Raw genomic sequence first — 26,670 nt, 5'->3', positions numbered from 1 at the left:
AATAAAAAATTCCCTTGGTCCCTGGCAGTCCATCAGATTCTCAGTCTCTGACATTCAGCTCTTGATCATTCCACTCCACTGAAATTGTTCCTGTTTTTTAAAAACTACCCATGGACCTCTACTTACCAAATAAAGCGAAAGTCCCCACCCCCTCCCCTCTCTGGTGCAGTATATGCCCGGTTTCCACCCACTATTTCTGAAGGTCTCTCCACCTTGGCTGCTAGTCCACGACTCTTTCATGTTCCGGCTTCCCCAAACCTTTCTGATCCTCCTTCTCCAGCTCTCCTCTCCATTCTCAGAGGGACACTGCTCTCTCGTCAGCTTCTCCTTGTTCTACACCCTCTCACAAGGCTCACCTCTCGCCGACACTCTGATTACTCCCACACTACTTTCACCTCCACACTTCTATTCCCAATAACGAGCTCCACATTTCCTCCTGGCTTGTCCTGCCAACATGTCAAATCCAGCCTTTCGAAGTAGAATTCAACATTTACTAATCCCAAACTTATCTGACTGTGCTTCCTATCTTGATTAATGCTACCCAAATAGGAGTCATCTTCAATTTCTCCTTCTCTCTTTCTCTCTTAACTCCCATATTCAGTCACTAGGAATTCAAATATTTTTTTCCAACACCTTATTCCCAGCCCCACTCCACTGGACTCCACCTATGACCTACAAGACCCTGAGTAATTAATCTTTCTAACCCTCCAATGTCTAAACTCTACAACAAAGATTATACTACTTACACTTTGGGGTAGTTGTAAAAATTAAACAAGTGAATTCTATAAAGCACCTATATCATTAATATGTTAGTATAATAATCATATTAATTAATATAATAATCATAATTAACATATCAATGTCTGGTACATAATATTCTCATAACTTGGAATTCTTCATCATTATAACTGGTTTCCTTGCCTAGAATCTCTCCCCTCCCCAGTCCTTTGCTAGTAAAGGTACCTTCCAGAACTTGGGTCAAATAAACTTCCTCTCCTCCCCCAAAATGTCCATTAGCTTCCCACTGTCTACTTAACAAAACCCAACTCCATGACATAATTCAAAGTCCTTTGAAGATTTGTTTCCAAACTGCCTTTTCTGTCTTTGATTCTCACTCACCAGTCCAGTAGTCCTTTGCTTCAGCCATTGGGCACTGCTTGCTATTTCCTATACATACACATCTTTTTACCTTTACTCACATTGTTTTCATGGCCTAAGATAACTACTGAACAATCCTTTGCCTCAAATTCTACTCCACCTTTAAGGCTTGGTTTGACTGTCATCTTTTACTTGAAAGCCTTCCTAAACCCTTCCAGTTAAAATCAATGGTTCTTCCACATATGTGCCAACATATTGGAACTACATTTTTTATAGCACTTCTCTCAGTCTGCCCTGTAGAAGTGGTAATTCTTTCCACATTTCCCCTGAAAGCAGACCACAAGCTCCATGAGGATAACAGTTTCCACACAGTCTTGGGAATGAGGTTTTGCTCCTGGTAAGAGGTGCTCAGCAGATGTTGGCTGAATTTTAAAACATCAAAAAGCATGGTAAGATTATAGACAGTCTTCAATTTTAAACAAGATTCTGTTATAATGGCTTTGAAGTAATATTGGAGAAGGCCAATCAATTGTCTTAATCAATAAAGCTTGATTGATTTCCTTCCATTCCTCCAGTTCCTTGAACGATTTGGTAAGCTGAGTCAGTTAGTAAAGTTACTAATGAGTCTCTACCTAAAAATATCCAGCCCGATGATGCACTACAATTTCTTTCCATTTTTGTATCATTTCCTCTTGAGGCCTGATTTTCAGTCTCAAATCTCACAGATGACCACTTTTTAGGTCATGACCTTAAATGCTTATTTGGATCAAGAGACACCATACGATGAAACAAGAGAATGACTGTTTTAAAAAAGCATGAAGTGGAATAGGAAACTAATCATCACAATTAGTGTGTGGATGGATCAATTTATGGTCCTTTTCCTCAAATACCCTATCCCTAGATAGAATTAATAACAGTAATGATTATATAGCACTTAATCCTGTCCATCTTCAAAGAAATTGGCAAACATCAATTATTGTTCACAAAATTATTTTAAAATACATAGATCCCTTGTGATGGAGCCATATTTCCATTTCAAAGATGGAGAAGAAGTGGCACATAGAAGCTAATTTTTTTTTAAGTGTAAGAATATAGGTTAAAATTAGAGATTAAAGTTTGTAAGTATCTGAAGACCTATCTTGCTGAGTGAAAACAACAAGGATAATGATAACTAGCACTGATTAAAAGTCTACTATGTGCCAGAGTCTGCATAATACACCTTCTATACATTATTTCACTTGATCCACATAACAACTCTTAAGAGTGAGTCCCTATTGTTAACCCAATTTTATGGATGGGAAAATGGAGATTAAGTAACTTGCCCAGGATTACACAGACAGTAAGTGGCCCAGCCAGGATTTAGAGTCATGAGCTCTTAACCACTAAGCTATGAAGTGAAAATCCTCAGATATTAAAATCCATTTCTTAAATCCATCAGATATGAAAAATATAATACCAGTGCTGTGAGTAAAAAGATTATAAAATAAATGTTCTATAAATATTAATTAAAGCTTATGTCATCATATTTTGTGAACAGAAAAATTCTTCATGACATATGACTTAGCATATCAGACAAGCTAAAAATTTGAACCTATGTTTTTCATGAATTTTCACTGACGTTTCTTCACATAAATGGAATAGTGCCATCAACTGGGCATACTTGGGTGACAAAAATCACACAGTATTCTTTTAAATATATCCCTTTCCAAATTGCTTCAGGATATGCCAAAATATTTACATCCAATTACAGACAGAAAATTTTAAAGACAATCAGATTATTAAATCACATGTTAAACATTAAAGTTTTTAAAAAAGTTAAGTCTTCCATGCAAAAGAATGAAAGCAGACCATTATCTTACACTGTACACAAAAATTAACTCAAAATGGATTACGGACTTGAATGTAAGACCTGAAACCATAAAACTCCTAGAAGAAAATATAGGCAGTACACTCCCTGACATCAGTCTTAGCAGCATCTTTTTGAATATCATGTCTACTCAGGCAAGGGAAGCAAAAGAAAAAATTTAAAAATGGGACTACAACAGACTAAAAAGCTTCTGCAAGACAAAGGACACATGAATAAAATGAAAGACAACCCATCAACTGGGAGAAAATATTTGCAAATCACATATCCGACAAGGGATTACTTTCCAAAATATATAAAGAACTCATACATCTCAAGAACAAAAAAACCAAACAATCTGATCAAAAAAATGGGCACAGGCTATGAAGAGATATTTTTCCAAAGAAGATATACAGATGACCAACAGGCACATGAAAAGATGTTCAACATCACTAATTATTAGGGAAATTCAAATCAAAACTACAATGAGATATCACTTCATACTCATCAGAATGGCTATAGTAACAAGACAGGAAATAACAAGTATTACAGAAGATGTGGAGAAAAGGGGACTCTCATACACTGTTGGTGGGAGTGCAAACTGGTGCAGCCACTATGGAAAATAGTATGGAGATTCCTCAAAACATTAAAAACAGAAATACCATATAATGCAGCTATCCCACTATTGGGTATTTATCCAAAGAACATGAAATCAACAATTCAAAGAGATTTATGCACCCCTACATTCATCACAGCATTATTCACAAGAGCCAAGACATGGAAGTGACCCATGTGCCCATCAATGGAAAAAGGGATAAAGATATATATATATATATACACATATTTATACACACACACACAACGGAATACTACTCAGCTGTAAAAAAAGGACAAAATTGTGCCATTTGCGACAACATGGATGGACCTTGAGGGTATTGTGCTATGTGAAATAAGTCAGACAAAGATAAATACCATATGATTTCACTCATTTGTGGAAGATAAACAAACACATAGATAAGGAGAACAGTTTAGTGGTTACCAGAGTAGAAGCAGATGGTGAGAGGGCAAAAGTAGCAAAAAGGCACATACGTATGGTGACAGATAAAAACTAGACTAAGGTGGTAAACATGATGCAGTCTACACCAAAACTAAAATATAATAATTTACACAATGTTATAAGCCAATATGACCTCAATAAAAAAAAAATGGGGGGATATATCTATTATCTTTATGGTGGTGATAGTTCCATGGATATAGACATCTTTCAAAAATAATCAGATTGTACACTTTGAATATGTGTAGTTTATTGTAAGTTAATTATAACTCAATAAGCTGGTTTAAAAAAAGGTAAAAAAGAAATTAAATCTTTTGAAGGCACTACTGCAAAATCAAACATGCTGCTTGCTCTCCCTGCAGAAAAAGCAAATTTACAATAAGACATAATATGTATGCATGTAGTAAATACAAGTATAACATGCCTATTAAACAAACAGCGATGCAAAGAGAACCACCAAAAACGAAAGGCCCTAAGGTGGAGTTGGAAACGAGTTCTTTCCTCTCTCTTTGCCCCTTATATCACATACCAACATGTTCATTCATATATGATATATATCAAATTCTACTTTAGTATTTGCTATTATATAATTTTAGAAGTGGCATATCACAGACTGAAAGGAAGGGATGAAAAAAGATATTCCATGCAAATGGAATCCAAAAGAGCTGGTGTAGCAATGCTTATATCAGACAAAACAGACTTTAAAGTAAAGAGACAAGAGGGCTGGTCCAGTGGTGTAGTGGTTAAGTACACATGCTCTGCTTCAGCGGCCCAGGGTTCACAGGTTCAGATCCTGGGTGTGGACCTACACAGTGCTCATCAAGCCATGCTATGGTAGCGTCCCACACATAAAATAGAGGAAGATTGGCACAGATGTTAGCTCAGCAACAATCTTCCTCAAGCAAAAAGAGGAAAATTGGCAACAGATGTTAGCTCAAGGCCAATCTCCTCACCAAAAAAAAAAGGGAGGAGAGAGACAAGAAAGGGCATTACCTAATGATAAAGGGGTCAATCCAACAAGAGGATATAACTTTTGTAAATATTTATATGCCCAACATAGAAGCATCTAAATATATAAAGCAAATATTAACAGACTTAAAGGGAGAAATAGACAGCAATACAATAATAGTAGGGAATTTTAATACCCTACTTCCTTCAATGGAATAGATCATCCAGAAAGAAAATCAACAAGGAAACATCATCGTTAAACAACATGTTAGACCAGATGGATTTAACAGATATATACAGACTATTCCATCCAAAAGCAACAGAAAACACATTCTTCTCAAGTCCATATGAGATATTCTCCACGACAGATCATGTTAGGCCACATAACAAGTCTTAACAAATTTAAGAAGACTGAAATCATATCAAGCATCCTTTTGACCAGAACGGTACGAAACTAGAAATCAGTTAGAAAAACAAAGCTGGAAAATTCACAAATATGTGGAGATTAAACAATATGCTACTGAATACCAATGGGTCAAAGAGAGAATCAAAAAATACACCTTGAGACAAATGAAAATGGAAATGTAACATACCAAAACTTATGGAATGCAGCAAAAGCAGTTCTAAGAGGGAAGTTCCTGGCAATAAATGCCTATCTCAACAAACAAGAAAAATCTCAAATAAACAACCTAACTTTACACCTCAAGGAACTAGAAAATGGAGAACAAACAAGGCCTAAAGTTAGTAGAAAAAAGGAAATAACAAAGATCAGAGCAGAAATAAATGAAATGGAGACTAAAAAGACAATACAAAAGATCAATGAAAACAAGTGGTTCTTTGAAAAGATTTAAAAAGTTGACAAACCTTTATCTAGACTCACCAAGAGAAAAAGAGAGGACTCAAATAAAATCAGAAATGAAAGAGGAGATGTTATAACTGATAATACAGAAATACAAATGATCATAAGAGATTACTATGAAAAACTTAATGCCAACAAATTGGGCAATCTAGGAGAAATGGACAAATTCCTAGAAACATACAACCTTGTAAGACTGAATCATGAAGAAATACAAAATCTAAACAAACTAATTACTAGCAAGGAAATTAAGTAAGTAATCAAAAAACTCCCAACAAACAAAAGTCCAGGGCCAGATGGCTTCACTGGTGAATTGAAGCCAACATTCAAACTCTCCAAACTTCTCAAAGTCTTCCAAAAAAGCTGAAGAGAAGGGAACACTTCCAAACTCATTTTACAAGGCCAGGATTACCTTGATAACAAAACCAGACAAGGACAACACAAGAAAAGAAAATTACAGGCCAATATCCCTGATGAGCATAGATGCAAAAATCCTTACCAAAAGATCAGCAAACCAAGTTCAACAATACATTAAAAGGATCATAAACCATAATCAAGTGGGACTTATTCCAGGGATGCAAGCATCGTTCAACATCTGCAAATTAATCAAGGTGCTACATCACATTAACAAAATGAAGGACAAAAATCATACAATCATCTCAATAGATGCAGAAAAAAATCATTTGACAAAATTCAACCTCCATTTATGATAAAAACTCTCAACAAACTGGGAACATACCTCAACATAATAAAGGCCATATATGACAAGTCCACAACTAACAATTTACTCAAAGGTGAAAAGCTCAAAGCTTTTCCTCTAAGATCAGGAACAAGACAAGTACGTCTACTCTTGCCACTTTTATTTAACATAGTATTTGAAGTCCTAGCCAGAGCAATTAGGCAAGAAAAAGAAATAAAAGGCATCCAAATTGGAAAGAAAGAAGTAAAACTGTCACCATTTGCAGATGACATGATATTATTCTGTCATATATCATAATAGTTGAAAATTTTGATATATTGAAAACCCTAAAGACTTCACCAAAAAACTGTTAGAACTAATAAATGAATTCATTAAAGTTGTAGGATACAAAATTAATATACAGAAATATGTTGTGTTTCTATACACTAATAATGAACAATCAGAAACAGAAATTAAGAAAACAATCCCATTTATAACTGCATCAAAAAGAATAAAATACCTAAGAATAACTTTCACCAAGAAGGTGAAAGACTTGGACACTGAAAACTATAAGATATTGAAGAAGACAAAAATAAATGGAAAGATATTTTGTGCTATGGAATGGAAGAATTAACATTGTTAAAATGCCCATACTTCCCAACTCAGTCTACAGATTCAATGTGATCCCTATCAAAATTCCAATGTCATTTTTCACAGAAATAGAACAAATAATCCTAAAATTTGTATGGAACCACAAAAGACCCTGAAGAGCCAAAGCAATCTTAAGAAAAAAAGAACAAAGCTGGAGGCATCATGCTGCCTGACTTCAGATTATGTTACAAAGCTAGAGTAATCAAAACAGTACATCGGAATAAAAACAGATACATGGATCAACGGAACAGAATAGAGAGCCCAAAAGTAAACTCATACATATATGGTCAATTAATTTATGACAAAGGAGCCAAGAATATGCAATGGGGAAAGGACACTCTCGTCAATAAATGGAGTTGGGAAAAATGGAGAGCCACATGCAAAGAATGAAACTAGACCACTATCTTATACCATATACAAAAATTAACTCAAAATGGATTAAGACTTGAATGTAAAACCTGAAACCATAAAAACCCTAGAAGAAAACATAGATGATAAGCTCCTCAACATCAGTCTTGGTGATGATATTTTGGATTTGACACCAACAGCAAAGGCAACAAAAGCAAAAGTAAATGTGTGGGACTATATCAAACTAAAAAGCTTCAGCAAAGAAAACCATCAACAAAATGAAAAGGTAACCTACTGAATGGGAGAAAATATTTGCAAATCACATATCAGATAAGGGGCTAATATCCAAAACATATAAAGAACTCATACAACTCAACAGTAAAAAAATCAAACAATCCAATTTAAAAATGGGCAAAGGATCTGAATAGACATTTTTCCAAAGAAGACATAGAGATGGGCAACAGGTACATGAAAAGGTGCCCAACATCACTAATAATCAGGGAAACGCAAATCAAAACCACAATGAGATACCACCTCACACCTCTTAGAATGGCTATTAACAAAAAGACAAGAGAGAACAAATGCTGGCAAGGATGTGGAGAAAAGGGAACCCTTGTGCACTGCTGGGAATGTAAACTGGTACAGCCACTACAGAACACAGTACAGAGGTTCCTCAAAAATTAAAAATAGAAGTACCATATGATCCAGCAATCCTACTTCTGGGTATTTATTCAAAGAAAATGAAAATACTAACTCAAAAAGATATATGCATCCTCATGTTCATTGCAGCATTATTTACAATAGCCAAGATATGGAAACAACCCCAGTGTCCACTGATGGATGATTGGATAAACAAAATGTGATAGATAGATATATATATGGAATATTACTCAGCCAAAGAAAAGAATGAATTCTTGCCATTTGTGACAACATAGATGGAGCTTGAGGGCATTACACTACGTAAAATAAGTCAGACAAAGACAAATGCCATATGATCTCACTCATATGTGGAATTTAAAAAGAAAAACAAGCTCATAAATACAAAGAACAGATTGGTGGTTGCTGGAGGCAGGAGATGAGGTGATGGATGAAATGGGTGAAGGAAGTCAAAACAAAAAAAGAAGGACTCTCTACTGTGCTCTTACAAAAGAAAAAATAAGAAAGAAAACAAATGAAATACCTATAGACAAACTGAGCCAGCTGTGTCCCCTCTTCTCTCTGTTTATGGAAATCTTCTGGCAGGGGTATTTGCTTCCAGAGGTAACTCCACAGATATCCACAATGGACATACACGCACAAATACACAGACACATACAAAAGGGAGCAACTTACACACCCAAATATTCCTTGCATGGACAATCCTGGGGCCTCTCAGCCTGCACAGCTGTTCCCAGGTAACACACTCTACAAGAGTCATGTCTACTTACACAGTAACTTTTGAATTCTAGATGAAATGCCATGTTCCTAGAAAACATAAATATCCATAGTTCTAGAAGAAGTTGTAAACTCAAATTGGAAATAATCACAGAAGAAATTAAATATATTGAGGGGAAAAAAATCTATGCCCCCTAAAAATGCACAGAGCCCAGACTGTTTTGCAGGTGAATTTGTCTCAATAAAACCAATAATCTATTTTATTTAAATTATCTCTAGATGTTTAAAAAAAAAAAAGCCTCCTAACTCATTCCACAAGGTGAGCATAAACACAGACACACCTACCAAATGCTACAAGCTGGGTGTTATAGGTCACATCTGTCTTGCCAATGATTATGTTTAGATAGCATTATTTAATGCTGAATCTAAGTGTGACGAGGCCCAACATCCATTCTCCTATTACCACAGTCATCTCTTCTGTCTTTGAGAGCCTCATCTACTCTACTCAATTTTTTTAACAGATTTGGCTCCTCTAGGCATTTGAGTTTATAATTCTCATCATAGACCAATTTCACTTGTAAACGTGAATTTTTAAATTCTAACTAAAATATTAGCAAATCAAACCTAGCATAGAATAAAAGAACACAGCATTACAACTAAATAGAGCTTACACTAGGACTAGTTTACCATTAGAAAATTAATTCACAAAATTCACTATGTTAATATATTAAAGAGGAAAAAAATGACATATCAATAAATCATCTAACGTAGAGATTCTCAACCTTTGGGGATCCACGGATGAGCTCCAAAGAGTCTACAAGAACCTGTAATTGTAAGCATAATGTTGGTGTATGTGTGGTGAGTTCCATAAATAAGTTAACTCTCAAAGAAGTCCAGCACGCATGAATGCTTTCACATGCTGCAGCATCACAATGGATTACTCTGCATTAAAATGATATTGTTGAAGCTTGCCTTAGAAAAAGGGGTGTAAACAACCTGGTGGCGTAGTGCTTAAGTTCACGCACTCTGCTTCAGTGGCCCGGGGTTCACCAGTTCAGATCCCGGGCAAGGACCTACACATGGCTCAAGCAGCCATGCTATGGTGGCACCCCACAAACAAAGTAGAGGAAGACTGGCACGGATGTTAGCTCAGCAACAAACTTCCTCAAGCAAAAAAGAGGAAGATTGGCAACAGATGTTAGCTCAGGGCCAATCTTCCCCACCAAAAAAAAAGAGGGGGCTTAAAAATATATTATAACAATATTCAAACTGATCCATTTTTAAAACAGGTTCTTAAATTCTACTCCACTAAAAATCATTACTTACTGTCAAGACGATCTCTCGGATGTTTTTCACATACAGTGTCACATAATCATTGATGTAGGTAGGCAAGTCACTGATGTGTATGCCATACCAATTCATCATCAGTGCTGCTTCATTTTCATTATTTCCACTCCACGTGATGATGGAGGGATGAGATTTCAGTCTCCTGGCCTAAAATTTAAGAAAATATAAAATAATTTTCAAATGCTCAACAGAAGAAACTCAGAGCTATAATTATTCACAAAATTATAGCCATTCATTTCTGCCTATAAATTCTTATGCGCCAGAAAACTCATTAGAAAATGGTTGGTAATGTTACCTGTGGGAATACAGTTTAAGAAATCTCTTGAGATTCTTTTTATCTAGATATTATATATACTAATAAGAGATGGTTCCTCTTCTCTACTATATGAAAACTGAAGAAAATATAATCCCTTTTATTGAAAAAGAAAAATATATCAACCTCATCATTATCTGCCTTTCCACAAAAAGGTTCTAAGAAATTCAAAGGGCAGGAGACATTATATTACAGGGGTGAGTTTCTCAAGAGCAAGTTGGAGTTCTGTGAAAGGAACAAGTGAAAAGACAACCTAACAACTGGGAGAAAATATTTGCCAACCATATATCTGATGAGGGATTAATATCCAAAATACACAAGGAACTCGTACATCTCAACATCAAAAAAACTAAGAACTCAATTAGAAATTGGGCAAAAGATCTGAACAGACTTTTCTCCAAAGAAGATTTACAGATGGCCAACAGGCACATGAACAGACATTCAACATCATTAGCTATCAGGGAAATGCAAATCAAAACTACAATGAGCTATCACCTCTCCTGTCAGAATGGCTATAATTAACAAGACAGGAAAGAAGAAGTGTTGGAGAGGGGCTGGCCCCGTGGCCGAGTGGTTAAGTTCGTGTGCTCCAATTTGGTGGCCCAGGGTTTCGCTGGTTCAGATCCTGGGCACGGACATGGCACCACTCATCAGACCACAGTGCCACATGCCACAACTAGAAGGACCCACAACTAAAATATACAACTATAGGGGCTGGCCCCGTAGCCGAGTGGTTAAGTTTGCACGCTCCGCTGCAGGCGGCCCGGTGTTTCGTTGGTTCGAATCCTGGGCGCGGACATGGCACTGCTCATCAGACCATGCTGGGGCGGCGTCCCACATGCAACAACTAGAAGGACCCACAACAAAGAATATACAACTATGCACTGGGGGGCTTTGGGGAGAAAAAGGAAAAAAATAAAATCTTTAAAAAATATATATATATACAACTATATACTGGGGGAATTGGGGGAGAAAAAAGCAGGGGAAAAAAAAGAAACGCTGGACAGGATGTGGAGAGAAGGGAAGCCTCGTACACTGCTGGTGGGAGTGCAAACTGGTACAGCCACTATGGAAAACAGTATGGAGATTCCTCCGAAAATTAAGAATAGAAATACCATATGATCCAGCTATTCCACTGCTGGGTGTTTAGCCAAAGAACATGAAAACACAAATGGGTGAAGATATATGCACTCCTATGTTCATTGCAGCATTATTCACAATAGCTAAGACTTGGAAGCAACCTAGGTGCCCATCAAGGGACAAACGGATAAAGAAGATGTGGTATATACACACAATGGAATACTACTCACCCATTAAAAAGGATGAAATCTGGTCATTTGTAACAACATGAATGGATCTTGAGGGTATGATGCTAAGCGAAATAACTCAGAGGGAGAAAGTCAAATACCATATGATCTCACTCGTAAATAGAAGATAAAAACAGAAACAAACAAACAGAGAGAGACAGAGATTGGACTGGTGGTTACCAGAGGGGAAGGGGGAGGGAGGAGGACGAAAGGGGTGATTAGGCACATGTGTGTGGTGATGGATTGTACTTAGTCTTCGGGTGGTGAACATGATGTAATCTACAGAGAAATCGAAATATAATGATGTACACCTGAAATTTATATAATGTTATAAACCAATGTTACTGCAATTTAAAAAAACACTGAATAAATAAATGAAATAAAAAGAAATTCTAAAAAAAAGAAAAAGAAACAAATGAGAGACAACAAACACCACTATAAGGACGACCAGAGAGTTTTGCTTTACAAAGCAAGTGAGAAGCAGAGATACTCTGGAAGCTAAAGATAAATATATGGAATATTCTAAAGGAAAAAAAATCAGCTCATCAAGAGAATGTCTCCTGAAATAACTATCAACATCATGTTCCAAGAAATCAAGCAAGGTTAAGCAAGTTACTGAATATATCTACACATAGAAGAAATGAGAGAATCTATCTGAAAACGCTGCCAGCCTTGACAATCGAGGGCTGCATGGAACTGGGCTCACTGTGGGCCACCCAACATAAAGGTCAAAGGATCCGGTTCTTCTGACACTGGGAGACGGGCCCCAGCAGAGGAGGGCAATTACATCTCTTTGAGAACAACAGAATGAGCCAACGGTCAAGAGAAATTCTTTTGGAACATGTTTCAGCAATACAACCTCATTTATAGCTTCTCTTTCACTGTAACGGAAGATTACAGTGATGGATCCCAGCTGATATTCTCAATGTAGTCTCCATTCAAGAGACTAAGTAACTCATACATAGAATAGAGATGCATGAAGGATGTATTAAAGAGATACATCTCAGGGTTGGCCAATGGGATAGTGGTTAAGTTCAGTGCGTTCCGCTTCAGTGGCCTGGGTTGGTGGGTTCGGATCCCAGGCAAAGACCTACACCACTCATCAGCCATGCTGTGGAGGAAACCCATATACAAAACGAGGGAAGACTGGCACAGATATTAGGGCTAATCTTCCTCAAGCAAAAAAGGATGAGGATTGGCAACAGATGTTAGCTCAGGGTGAATCTCCCTCAACCAAAAAAAAAAGAGAGAGAGAGAAAGAAATACATCTCAAAAAAAAATTAAAGTCTTGTGTTTTTCTAAACCAGGCTTATAAACAGCATTTCCTTTATTTTCTTGTGCATAGGCCCAGATAAGTAAGGGCTGCTAACAACTGTGCCTGGCATGTTTATGGTACTGATGAAAACACAAATACAAACAGTCAAGAGGGAAGAAGCTTCAGGGACTCTATGCCACATACACACTTCAATCTGATCTAGAATTTTATGGTAAGCTTTACTTTAAAATTTCAACAAATTCTGCATAAGAAAAGTTCTCCTTCTCTTTAATAATACATAAAAGAATTGAAGGCGCGTAGATATATTTTCATCATTTGTATAAAAGAAAATTAAAACCTCTAAAAGTTATTCATCCATCCATCCATCTAGCCACAGCCAGGTCATGAGGATACAGAGGGGACAAGCCCAAGACCTTAGCGAGATCACAAGCTTGCAGGAGTGACAATACACTGAACAAGTCATTCAAAGTGTGACGTGTGTCACAAAGGACAAAGGATCTACTCTAGAATTCCAGATATGGAAAGGTTTTCCTAGAGAAAGTCATGCTCAAGGTAAGAGGGGCCAGAAGAGAATGAGTGAGGTGATCCACAAGGGAGGGTGACGGGGAAGCCGTTCCTGGGCACAGACAGATGGGGAACGTGGTGCTTGGAGGTGAAATGGCAGACAGGACAGCATAGTGCATGGTGAGGATCTTTAAGTTTATGCGCAGGGCTCTGAGCAAGGGATGATTCAACATGCACTTTTTAAACCTTTTTTCTTAAAAAAAAAATAAAACAGATGCAGAAAACAAATTACAAGATACTTAACTACTATAAGGCAATCACCCTCATAACCACCACCCAGACCAAGGAAGAGACCTTTACCAACCACCCCAAGAAGCCTCATGCACCGCTTCCTAACTGCAGTCCCTTCTTCCTTCCAAAAGTAACTACTATCTTGAGTGCTACAAGAATCACGTGCTTGCATTTCTTTTGGTTATTCACAGAAATACACATCCACAGACACTAAAATTATGAACTCTTGGATATTAACGTACTTGGTGGATTTCAATCCACTGACATTCTTATCTTTATTAAATCCCAAATTGTCCTACTCTTAGTTGATCGGAGTCTCGTCAAGTTCTTTTGACACATCTTTGATAGCTTCTTTGTTATCTGTGTGTCAAAATACTCCAGGATTACCTAGTATATTTCCTGTCCCAGACCTGGAATCAGCCATTTCTGTAAGAAACCCTTCTCTTAACGGCAAGGATTATTTCAATATAAGGATGCTCAACATTATTACATTGTCCATTGTTTCTAGGCCTTTCCAACGGACAGAGTTAGGATTCACTTCTTTGCATTTATAGATCTATAAATATAAATATAAGTGTGTACATGTGGAATGCAAAAGAAACCAAGGTGTAAGAATCACTTCAAATTTTTGACCTGAGAAATGAAATTCAAAGGCTGGCATTGCCATTTATTGAGGTGGGGAAAACTGCAGGGAAAGCAAATTTGGGAAAAGTAATATAATGTAAGCTTGGTTTGGACACGTTACAGTTGAGATGCCTATTACACCTCCAAGGGGAGGCACCAAAGGTAGCTGGATGTAAGAACCAGGAACTCAGTAGACAAGCCGGGGTCACCAGCATACTGTTAGTGCCACTGAGTCAGTCCTGATTCACAGTGACCCTGTGGGCAGCAAAGCAGAGCCCTGCTCAGTCTTGTTGCACCATCCTCTCATCTAGTGGTGCTCTAGCAACAACACTCTGTTGCTGTTCACAGGGTTTTCATGGCCAATTTGTTTGGAAGTGGGTGGCCAGGTCCTTCTTCCTAGTCTATCTTATTCTGGGAGCCCTTCTTCCTAGTCTATCTTATTCTGAAACCTGTCCACCATAGATGATCCTGAGGGAATTTGAAATACCTGTAGTACAGCTTTCAGCATCACAACAACACACAGCCACCACAGTATGACAATCCACAGGCAAGTGGTGTGGTTCCCTGACCAGGACAGGACCCCAGCCATGGCAGTGAGAGCACTGGGTCTTAACCACTAGACCACCAGGGCTGGGTTCATCAAGATATAGGTGGTCTTAAAGCCATGAGACTGGGTGTAGTCACCTAGGGAGTCAATTATGTGACTGTGGTTTTTCATGGGATTTAGTAAAGAAAAAACAAAAAGTAAGCAGGAGCGGTTTAACAAAAGGCAGAACTGGAACATAAGCATCTTCCTTCTTAGAACAGTGATAACGTACCTGGTAAGCAACTTCTGCTCTCACGGAGTCCAAGAAACCCTGGCCAGCTGGATAAAGGGCACAGGCAAACATGAAGTCCTGCCACACCTATCAAGTCAAACAGAAGGCAATAAGGCACTTCCACAGATATGATCACACAGAGAGAAATTCTTCCTTCTGAACTTAGGGGACTCTCTTTAACGCAAACGAAACCCAAGTTAGCCGGATGGGATGGGTAAGATCACTGGAGCACTGCTGTGCGTGAGGCCCGGGAAAGGCAGGCACAGGCCTATGGCGCTCCAGGGCCACAGGGAAACCTGAGAAGAGAAGACACTAGGTGGGCAGAGAATAAAGAGAAGAAAGGGGAAGTTAAATAAGAAAACAGTGTGTGTGTGTTGAGGGGAATATGAAATTTCAAAAGCAGGAGTTTCCCCCTCCTCATTCCTAATTCACCCTAATCTTCACCTGGAATTTGGTATTGAGAGATGGACCAGACTGCTAAGAAACACCTTGTTTATAAAGGAATTAACTTTTCATGGCCAAAAGGACCACAACACGGGCATTCTACTAATGAAACCAGACAGTCCATTTCTAGGGAGGCCGTTATGACGCAGTAGCTGAGCTTGGCCCGAATAAGTCAGCCTGAGTCAGAATCCGATTGCACCACACATCTGCTCTGTGAGCTTGGGCAAGTTATGGAGCCTCTCCACATGTCAGTTTACTTATCTGGAAGTAAGCTAAGGGACTTCGTAGCCATGAGACCCGCCCCCCCTCCCCCCCCAAGAAATCCTCAAGAACGCCCTCATACCTGAAAAAAGGAAAAAAGGGAGAAAGGGCTCACAAAACACAGAGTAAGGAGACAGACAGAGAGAATCAGAATAGGATAGCAAATCTTCAACTATAGCACTAGGATAAAGGGAAAGAAAACACCAAAAACAAAGACAATCTTGTCACTTTAACCACAAACTCACAACACAAGTTGGAATAAGACATGAGAAAAACAACTTAGGAGGGAGGGAGGAAAGGGACTGAATCAGTTTTGACTATGGAAATAGGAGGCCATCAGAAAATGGACTGTTATCCACAAGATTCTGAATACAAACTTCAGAGTAGCCACTAAACTAAAAAGCAGAACAGAGACACAAAAAATAAATAAGGAAAAAACTAAGAAACACAGCATAAGAAACTGCAGTAATCAATGGGTAGACCAAAATACACAGGACGAGAAACAAAGCAAATGCAAGAAAACCGGAAAACCAGTGACAGAATGACAGCATTAAGGCCTCATACGTCAATAATGAACCTAAACATAAATGGATTGAACTCTCCAATAAAAAGACACAGAGTGGCAAGATGGATTAAAGAACACGATCCGACAATTTGTTGCCTCCAGGAAACACATCTCAGCGCCAATGACAAATACAGGCTCAGAGTGAAGGGGTGGAAGACGATATTCCAAGCTAATGGCAAACAAAAGAAAGCAGGTGTCGCAATACTTGTATCAGACGAAGGAGACTTCAAGATAAGGCAGGTAAAGAGCGACAAAGAGGGGCAGTATATAACGATCAAAGGGACACTCCATCAAGAAGAAATAATGCTTATAAATATCTATGCACCCAACACAGGAGCACCGAAGTTCATAAAGCAACTATTAACAGACCTAAAAGAAGATATTAAAAAGAACACAATAATAATAGGGGACCTCAACACCCCACTCACATCAATGGACAGATCATCCAGACAGAAAATCAACAAGGAAACAGTGGAGCTAAACGAAAAGCTAAAACAGTTGGACTTAATAAGCATATATAGAACACTTCATCCAAAAACAGCAGAATACACATTCTTCTCAAGTGCACATGGAACATTCTCAAGGATAGACCATATGTTGGGAAACAAGGCAAGCCTCTATAAACTTAAAAAAATTGAAATAATAACAAGCATCTTCTCCAATCATAATGCTATAAAGCTAGAAATTAATTACAAGAAAAAAGCTGAGAAAGGGACAAAGATGTGGAGACTAAACAATATGCTATTGAACAAGCAATGGATCATTGAAGAAATTAAAGGAGAAATCAAAAAATATCTGGAAACAAATAAATTTTGGAGTACTTAACAGTATTAAGCACATTTTTTCTTTATTGACTATTTTTCCTCTCTCTAGTTCTTGATAGATCTCCTTACGGTTAAAATTTTTAAATATTTTATTTTTTATGCAAACCCTCATATCACAAAGAAAATTACAAAGAAAATGTAGATAGATATATACTTAGATATAACTAAACTAATATATAGAATGTCTATCATTTAAAAATAATCAAATAATTATGATGTTTGCTATCAGCTACGGCTCTGGGTTTGCAAGATGTCATTTATTCCTTCACAAAAAAATGCAACATCATGCCTGGCTCTGAGACAAGAAGGAGTGAGCAATATCGCCCATTCAGAGCATCAGAGGTCCAACTGAGGCTACAGTGACCCACCAACAAATAAATGCTGCCAGCCACTCACCATTATCCCCAGTTCATCACAGAGCTCGTAGAACTCGTCCTGCTCATAGACCCCTCCTCCCCACACCCGGAGAGTGTTCATGTTCGCATCCACAGCAGACTGCAGAAGGAGGCGCAATCTATAAAGAAGTTTTTAAAACAAATGCTAATCTGAAAATTTGAAAATGTTAAAAAAAAGATTTATAAAACACATTGTGGTTAGCAAACACATAGAAAAACACATTTTAAAATTAGGATGGTTTGGATTTAATGCTAAGTGAAGAAAGTGAGACAAAATTATATATTCATTAACTATAACCACATAAAATAAACAAACCTAGAAAAATTATGGGTGATATCTTTTCTTTCTAAATTTTCAGTAATGTTATTATACTATTTTTAAAACTAAACTTTTGTCTTAAAGTTATTCCTATAGAAAAATACAGTTGTATACCTCGGAAAGTATGTGCTAATTTTATATAACCATTGCAAACTGTAAGATGAAAATCAAAGTTTGAATATTAGTACCTCGCTGACACTTACCTCCTTTTTTACAATTTCTCCAGTCCAGTACTTGTTTCTCTAGTAAATTTCCTTTCTGCTTTTCCAATTTCTATTCACATTACCCTCAGGAAAATCTAGAAATTTACAGCCTCTTTGAGAGCGTGTACCATCCATCTCCAAAGAGCATCCAAAAAGGAAGGAAGAAACCCAATAGCAGGCTGGCGGGGACCCAGAGCACTGTTTTTCCAGAAAAGACACCCATAGGCAGGGTCAGTAACTGGACCAGCTGTGACAAACAGCCACCACCGAAACCAGCCAGGAGAGAAGAGGAGCATTTGAAAAGGAAAGAGACAGCAAACTGTCTTTGTCTGTGTCTGGAGAATAATTCCATTTTCATATGAACTTCAAAACGATATACACATTCTGAAGTAAAAGAAAATTCCTACAACTTTTGGCAAAATTAGAGTTTAGTTACCAACCACATCTACGTTCTAAGCATCAAATAATATGCCACAGTGCATATTTATACATTTGTAAGTAAGTTAAATATGTTTATTTTCACTATTACAAAGATGATAGTTTATAAACTCAATCAGGAAACATAATTTTCTTGTAAAGTTCTATTCTCAAAGCTTCAGAAAAATACTTTAAATTTTTTTCCAGATCTAGAATTTTAAAGATTTTTTTTTAGGTTTTCGTATTAAGGAGAAAAGTAAAAGAACATGCAAATGTCTTAGCATGAAGAGGTACATATGAGTTCCCATTTTTTTTAAAAGCATGCACAAAAATATTTAAGGTATTTTTCAAAAACTGAAAAAGCCAAATTATTTTTTTCAGAGACTAACCCTGAATGTGCATTAGTAATTTCCTTGTTCCTCCAGAGAAAATATATAATAGCTTTCTCAAAATTGGATGGTTTCAGCAGTCTCAGTTTAGCTGTAAGACTATCTATAGTTCATTAGAATGGAATATATTATTTAAAAATCTTTTTCATTCTAAAGTTTCCAAAATTCTAGAATTCTGTATTACCTCTCAGTTCCTTCCACTGGAACTAAAGAAAGTAAAAACGGGTAATTCTTAAGCTTTGTGGGACTGTTAATAAAAAGAGGAACTAAAAGAACAAATATAGCACAAGGAAGAAAAGAAAGATGATCACTCACAAGTCAGAGGTTACTCGATCCTGGAACGAATCTGCTGGGATCCAGTTGGAGCCTTTCAGAAATATGGGAAGCCCATTAATTTTGAAGTAGAAACTCAGACCAGGAGACCCTTTTATAGGTTCTTCTATAAGTTCCACTGTCCTAAAATAAACCTATTACAAACAGAATTAAATACTCAATATCAAATTTAAAACAGAAGCAGCAAAAGAGATTTTTAAAAAAGGAAAGCAAACTTTTAAAGAATTTACAAAAATAGAATTTAATGTTAATTTTCTATTTGCCATGAAGCGCTTAATGTGGAAGTGCACACTTCAGAAAAAATACATATATAAATTATTGCCAGATTCTGTTATTTTTTTAGAAGAAAAATACAGAAACCATTAAAGAGTGAAATATACTGTAGTCTTCCTTATGAAATAGGTATTTATAATTACATCGAAAGAAATATATTTGAAGATAACATTTCAAAGATAAAACAAAAACTGATACTACTTCACAAAAATGGAAAAAAAAGATGCCACCAGTTAAACTGATGCATGTTTGATTGAAAAACACATTCTCATTCAGTGTTGTTAAAATGTGCCAAAATGTGCATCTTAGAATCAAAGAAATGTAGTACTATACTACATAGAAATATAGTATTTCATAACTTAACAACTTTCCAATCTTAATAGCACAATACTATAAAATCCACTTTGTTTACTGGGCAAGTTACTCCTAACTAATTATCACATTAAATCAACGTTCGAGAGCTCTGATATCAGGACCGGAGAGGTGAGCAGTGTTCCGAGGGGAGGACACACCCCCGTGTTATCCTTGCCACCTGGGAGGAAGCCAAGACCTCCGTCCTGTGACAGTCTAGCAGTTAAGCCCCAGCAGCAAGACCCTAGATAGAAAAGATCAATGTTCTTATCCAAATCTTCACACTCTCCAGTCATAAACTCAGTCAAGGAATGAGGGACATGGTCCTACACCAATAAAGCCTAGCCTTGAACCAAGATTATACATTTCTTCTCCAACTAAAACAATTAATTAATTAATCAACTTATGTCATGTAATCAAAGTACCCACCATTCTTCCACTTTCTGACCCTCGCCCTTATCAATATGACATGACAAAAGATATCAGAGTTAACTCTATGAGAATCACCAGACAAGGCCTGGATGAGGAGGATCTTAATGTGGAATTATCACACTTCCTTTAGAGCTGCAAAACATAAAAGATGTACAGTGATTTTCTGAGGTGACTTTTAAAGCTCTTTGAAGGTGGATTCAAATGTCTAGAAGCGTGGCTCTTTAAGAGTGGCCAGGGGACCACAGGAGGTCCCTGGGAACCCTTCAGGGGGTCCTTGAGTTCCCAACTGTTTTCATAGGAAAGCTAAGCATTATTTGCCTTTTTCACTTTCATTCTGAGTGTATGGTAGAACTTTCCAGAAGCTACACGATGTGTGATAACATCACCACTCTGACACTTAATGGAATGTGGCTTGTGTGTTCTAATTCTACAGAGGGTTAGGGTATGAAGAGGTGTGTCTTCATGGATTGTTTGTTCTTAGTACTACTACTGTGCTCTCACTAGCTGTCTCTGGTGATTGCTGCTATAGCCTCTATGCCTTTGTTATGGTTCAACAGGTTCTTGTTTTGAATCCCAAATTTTCCCTGGCAACCTACACAGAAACACAACAGGACCGGGTACCTTCAGTTTCACAGTAATATTTTCAAGTTTTCAAATAAAAATTTTAATTTTAATTGAAACTCATTTTAGAGTTTAATAATATTTTATCTAATTCTAAAACAAAATTTATTTATAACACACTTTTTCCTAATTTAAGGATGAATTGTTGTCTTATAATGGGATTCAAGACTAACATTCCCAACCTACAACAACACTGTCTACATGTAAAAATGCTGAAAAAAAAATGAAACTGGCATTTCAAGAGTCCTCTGACTCAGGGATGGAAGGGTCTACTCCCGGGGAACTGGGTGAAATTACAAATAAGAAATGAAGTTATGATGAAAGCCAAATTTCTCTCAACTTTATAAGTATGAATAATTGATCTTATTGTGTCTTATGCAATGGAACATTTTTTAAATAATATTTATGATGCCAGTTAAGTTGCAGTGTTATTTTGAGACCAATCATTCAAAGTATAAAGAAAAAGGAATTGAATATTTTAAACTTAGATGTGATAAGCTCTATTATGTCACAATATATTGTTTTATATAGTATTGTAATGTTTTTCAAACTAGAAATGCAAAAGCCAGAAGCATCTTATAGGGTTGGCTGCCACGCAGCACTGGCTGGGGAAGCACACGTACCAGCTGAGAGTTTTACAGTTGATACTGCTGAATGCCTACTGGAGGAAAAGTCAGAAAAACAAAACCTCAGCACCGTCACCTTGCGACAACACAGGAACTCATCCGATTAAAGCTGTAGCTGCAGCATGAGACTAAGCTGACATCTCATCTGAAGAATCACACTTTTGCCTTACAAATGGGTGAATCTCCAGAACAACGGACTTGCTGTTTTGTTTGTATCTGTCTGTTACTCAGTACACTGAATCATCAAAGAGGATCTACGTGAATCATTGGCAACAAAATACAAGAGATGCTGAAATATTCAAAACATTGAAGAGCTTTTTTGAATCTCCAGGTTACCCTGCAACAGCGGGGTTACCATTTGCCCTGACAGCACAGAAGCGCTGCTGGTGCCTCAGCAGAGGTCAAGGCGGTAGCCCCCAGCTGTGCTAGGAGTCACCGTGTCTTTCACCTTCCTGCATTAGCAGGAAAAAAACCATTTTCACTGAAGAATGTCCCTGACGACACAGTAAAAATTATTAATTCTATTCAATCACCACCTTGAGGACACATTATTGTAATAGTCTGCGTGATGAATTGGGCAATACGAATAAAGCACCAGGCACAAGGCTCTAGGAAAAGATCTGGGCCACTGCTTGAGGTGTAAGCCGAATTAGCCGTCCGGTCATGAAACTTCATTTTAACTTGAAAGAACTGCCAGGCAAACTAGTTATTCAGTCTTGGCTATTTGGCAGACATTTTCTTGAAAATGAATGAAGTGAGTCTTGTCACTTCAAGGAAAATAAGTAACAGTATTGTGGCGAATGAGAAAAACTCAAACTTATAAGTAAAAATTACTATTTAGGAAAACTTGTGTCCACTACCAGGAGCTTGAGAGTTTCCCAATACTTAAAGACTTTTCAGATGACAGCAATGATGATATTAGCAAATGTGAATGTCATACTATACAAGGAAATGTTTTAACATTTGGAAATCTCAAGAGATCAGCATTTTTCAAATAACCTACGCATTATATTACAATATCACACATGGATAAAAGATCCATCAAGGGTACAAGATACATCAATAGATTTTAATGGAACAGAGAATGAAGAGTTCATTGAAACGGCTTCAGACACCACACTGCAACTAACCTTTAAGAAACTACCACTTGTTGAGCTGGCCCTGACAGCCTAGCAGGTAAAGTTCAGCGTGCTCCACTTTGGTGCGCCAGGTTCAGTTCCCGGGTGCAGAACCACACCACTCGTCTTCAGCAGCCGTGCTGTGGCAGCGGCTCACATAGAAGAACCAGAAGGACTTACAACTAGATATATAACTATGTACTGGGACTTCGGGGAGGAAAAAAAAGAGGAAAATTGGCAACAGAAGTCAGCTCAAGGTGAATCTTTCCTAGTTTAAAAAAAAAAACAAAAAAGCCTAGCTATTTTAAAAAAAAAAAAACAGAAAAAACAGGGCCGACCCCATGGACAAATGGTTAAAGTTCTGCATGCTCTGCTTCAGCGGCCCAGGTCACAGGTTCAGATCCCAGGTACAACCCACTACACTCATCAGCCATGCTGTGGAGGCATCCCACATATAAAGTAGAGGAAGACTGGCACAGATGTTAGCTCAGAGCTAATTTTCCTCAAGCAAAAAAAGAGTAAGATTGGCCATAGATGTTACCTCAGGGCAAATCTTCCCCAGCAAAAAAAAAAAAGAAGAAAGCAAGCAAGAAAGAAACTACCACTTGTTAAGTTCTAGTGTTGCATCAAAGAACATCCAAAATTATCTGAAAAGGCTATTAAAGTCCTCTTCTCTTTTCCAAATACATATCCGTGTGAACTCAGATTTTCTTCAAATGCTTCAAGGAAAATAACATATTGCAAATTGATTGAATGCAAAAGCAGATGAGAATTCAGCTGTCTTCTATTAAGCAAGACATTAAAGAGATTTGCAAACATGTAAAACAATGTCATTATTCTAAGTTTTTTATTTTGTAAATATACTTATTTTTCATAAAATAACTTATAACATGTCATGATTTATTATTGTGATTTGAAATGAATATTTAATCCTCAGTTTTAATATTTACCTGCATAAAAGCACTTTGAGGTTCTCAACAATTTTTACAAACGTAAAGCAATCCTGAGTCCAAAAAAATTTGAAAACCACTAATCTAGAAAATAGAACTCATTTCTTTATATCTATTAATGCTACAAACAGTATTAACAATAAAACATGTTTCAATGTTTTTTCTTTTATGGGCAAATTTGCTCGTGAAACGACAGCTATTCCTATCTCCCAACTTGCACAATAACAATTTAATGACCCAGGTCAAAGTGAACCCTGCAGCTGGGCGGTCTTCGGCTGGTCCCACTGGAGGGTCTGTGAAGAGTGTCAGCAACTGCCATGTCCTCTGCAGGCTTGAGAGACAACACAAAAGTCCCCTTCTACAACAGGTATTCTAGTTCAGAGAAAAGAATGGGTTCTGAAGGAGGGGTTTTGAAAAGACCCCCGAGTCTTTTCAAATTTTTTGCATCCATATTTGCATCCAGAGTGAAGTGTCTATTGTTATTATATTTTGAGCAGCCCAACAAAGTAAATTACTGTCTGGAAGTAGAAAAAAGGTGTAAATATCTATGAACCTAAATGTGCAAGTCAAGCAGTTTGAACTTTAAAATTTTTAATTTCCAAACTTTTCTATCTGTTGCTGAAGGTTCTATTAGCAACTCACTAGATAATTTTTTAATTGGCTGCATGATTTCATGTTTAAAATAGAAGAGTTGACTTTAAAAGTACAGGACAGCTGTACTGCAAAATGCATTTTCTAGAAAAGAGTTAGTTAAGAATTAGGAATATCTTAACTGAAGGGCTTAAGAGGCGTGTGACTGAGAAGTAAATATCGAGTTCTCAAGGTTCTTCCAATGAGAGACCAAACATGACGACAGAGCGAACCGCTGGCTCATAAACTGGGTATTACTTCTCAGCTGTCTAGAATCAAATACCTAAGACGCTGTCACAGTGATACTAGATTTTCAAAAGAGTAATTTTCTCCTTAAAAAAAAACCCACTTATTTCTAAATATTGGCAAATGTTACCCAAAATATTGTTCAAATAATTTTCATGGATTTCCAAAATACACCTTCTAAAACCATCTCCCATCTACCATCGCGACTTTGAGAGACACCCGGTACCACAGCCCTGCCTGCCCCCAAGTGCCCTCCTCGCCGTCTCTGTGGCCAGCATATATTTGGAGTATCTGACACGAGATAGGATCGCTTTTTAACACCCTCCTCCCTGTAGGACAAAATTATTTTCAGTAATAATAATAAAATGAAATGAATAGGGGCCAGCCCCGTGGCCGAGTAGTAAGTTCATGTGCGCTCCGCTTCGGCGGCCCAGGGTTTCGCCAGTTCGAATCCTGGGCACCGACGTGGCACCACTCGTCAGGCCATGCTGAGGCGGGGTCCCACATGCCACAGCTAGGAGGACCCACAGCTAAGAATATACATCTATGTATGGGGGGTCTTTGGGGATAAAAAGGAAAAATTAAAAAATCTAAAAAAAAAAAAGAAAAAAAAGAAATGAATAATGGTAACAGCCTAAAAAGAAATGCAGACATTAAAGGTTTTCTTTTATTTAACTTTATATGAATAACTCTGCCACTTTTTAAGTAAAATAAACATTATAGTATAAAAAAGGAAAAAGCAATGGAGTCATATTAACGTGTTTTTGAAAAAGGGAAATAACATATCTACATATTGGTTTGTTATAGTAATGAATAATAATATTTGCTATTTTGAGCCTTAACTTCAAAAATGTCAAGAACTTTGTCAAAGTTGATCTTTGTATGCTTATGTTCTATAAAGAATATAGCCAGATCTGTCATAATTGATGATAAAACACACTTTATTAATTTTAATTTAGAAATGTTTTTTCAAATGAAGCCAAAGATACTTAAATATTTTGGGAAAATATTAGACATAAAGATAAGTTTGTCAGAGAGTCATAAAAATCTCACTTAACATTAAATTCCAAAAAATGTAGTAGTACTGCCGCCTTTGTTTTTTCGAGATACATTCAAACCGTTTACAAATGCCTCTGGGGTCAAGAAATTTCCACTTCTCAACTATTTCTTCTGCAAAATCAGAGAAAATGGCTAAATAATTGTGAACTCAGACATTATCTGATCCATTGCTTTAGAACAAGCGTCCCGTTCTTGGTGAAAATGACTGGGGTGTTCAACACCGCTGTTTTCATTTCCCCAGGCACCGTAAGATCAGCATCTTTTGTTGTTTCTTCTGGCACTCTTCTTCAAAATCTGATTCTTTTTTTCTATGTAAATGTCCATTTCCTTACATTTTCTCTTTTACACAGTAAATAGCCTTCACCAAAATTTCTGTGCACTTATCTTCGAAGAAGAGCTTTAAAGCTTGGTGTTTCAGTGTACTTTATTCAAGGCAGACTCCAGCTATTTGCAAACACATTTCTATGTGATTAACCTCATCCAAAATTCTACACCAGGAAAAAAATTACAATTCAGAAGAGAAAAACTGTGCTAGCAGAAGACAAAATCTAAGTTAATCCACGTATCCACATTTTCTTTGGAGCACAAAGTACTTCAAAGTTGACATTAACTTTTCAAAATCTAGCTTTACTGCGTCTACCTTCAAAATGAGAATTCCATATTGTCCAAAAAGTCTTTCTGCAGCTTTTTCCAACGATGAGGTGAGATTAAGAAGAATGAATAAAATTCTTCCAAAGTTCCAGAAAACGTCACATATGAAGAAACATTTCCAAAAGAGCAAATTCCACAAGGTTCAAAGAATTACTTCCAGGAGGCACTAATCTCTTTGATTTTTGTATGAACTGTGAATACTGGCCACATACAGGCACTCCTATATCACTGA

General features: G+C 37.2%; 1 protein-coding gene across 3 annotated transcripts in view; it reads right to left on the bottom strand.

Moving 5' to 3' along the window:
* MANBA (mannosidase beta) overlaps positions 1 to 26,670 on the bottom strand; it is a 113,842-nt gene that overhangs the window by 38,494 nt on the left and 48,678 nt on the right. For all 3 annotated transcript variants that reach the window (XM_023637630.2, XM_070263347.1, XM_070263346.1), the window contains exons 8-11: positions 19,464 to 19,615; positions 17,822 to 17,939; positions 15,332 to 15,418; positions 10,178 to 10,345 (exon numbers count right to left, since the gene is read on the bottom strand). In XM_023637630.2, coding sequence (XP_023493398.1) covers positions 10,178 to 10,345; positions 15,332 to 15,418; positions 17,822 to 17,939; positions 19,464 to 19,615 — 525 coding nt within the window. The remainder of the gene's footprint in view (positions 1 to 10,177; positions 10,346 to 15,331; positions 15,419 to 17,821; positions 17,940 to 19,463; positions 19,616 to 26,670) is intronic.

Source organism: Equus caballus, chromosome 3 (assembly GCF_041296265.1).
Source record: "Equus caballus isolate H_3958 breed thoroughbred chromosome 3, TB-T2T, whole genome shotgun sequence".
In the NCBI taxonomy this organism is placed as follows: Eukaryota; Metazoa; Chordata; class Mammalia; order Perissodactyla; family Equidae; genus Equus; species Equus caballus.
Note: the sequence above shows the minus strand (reverse complement) of the source record. Positions and strands in the feature narration are given on the sequence as shown.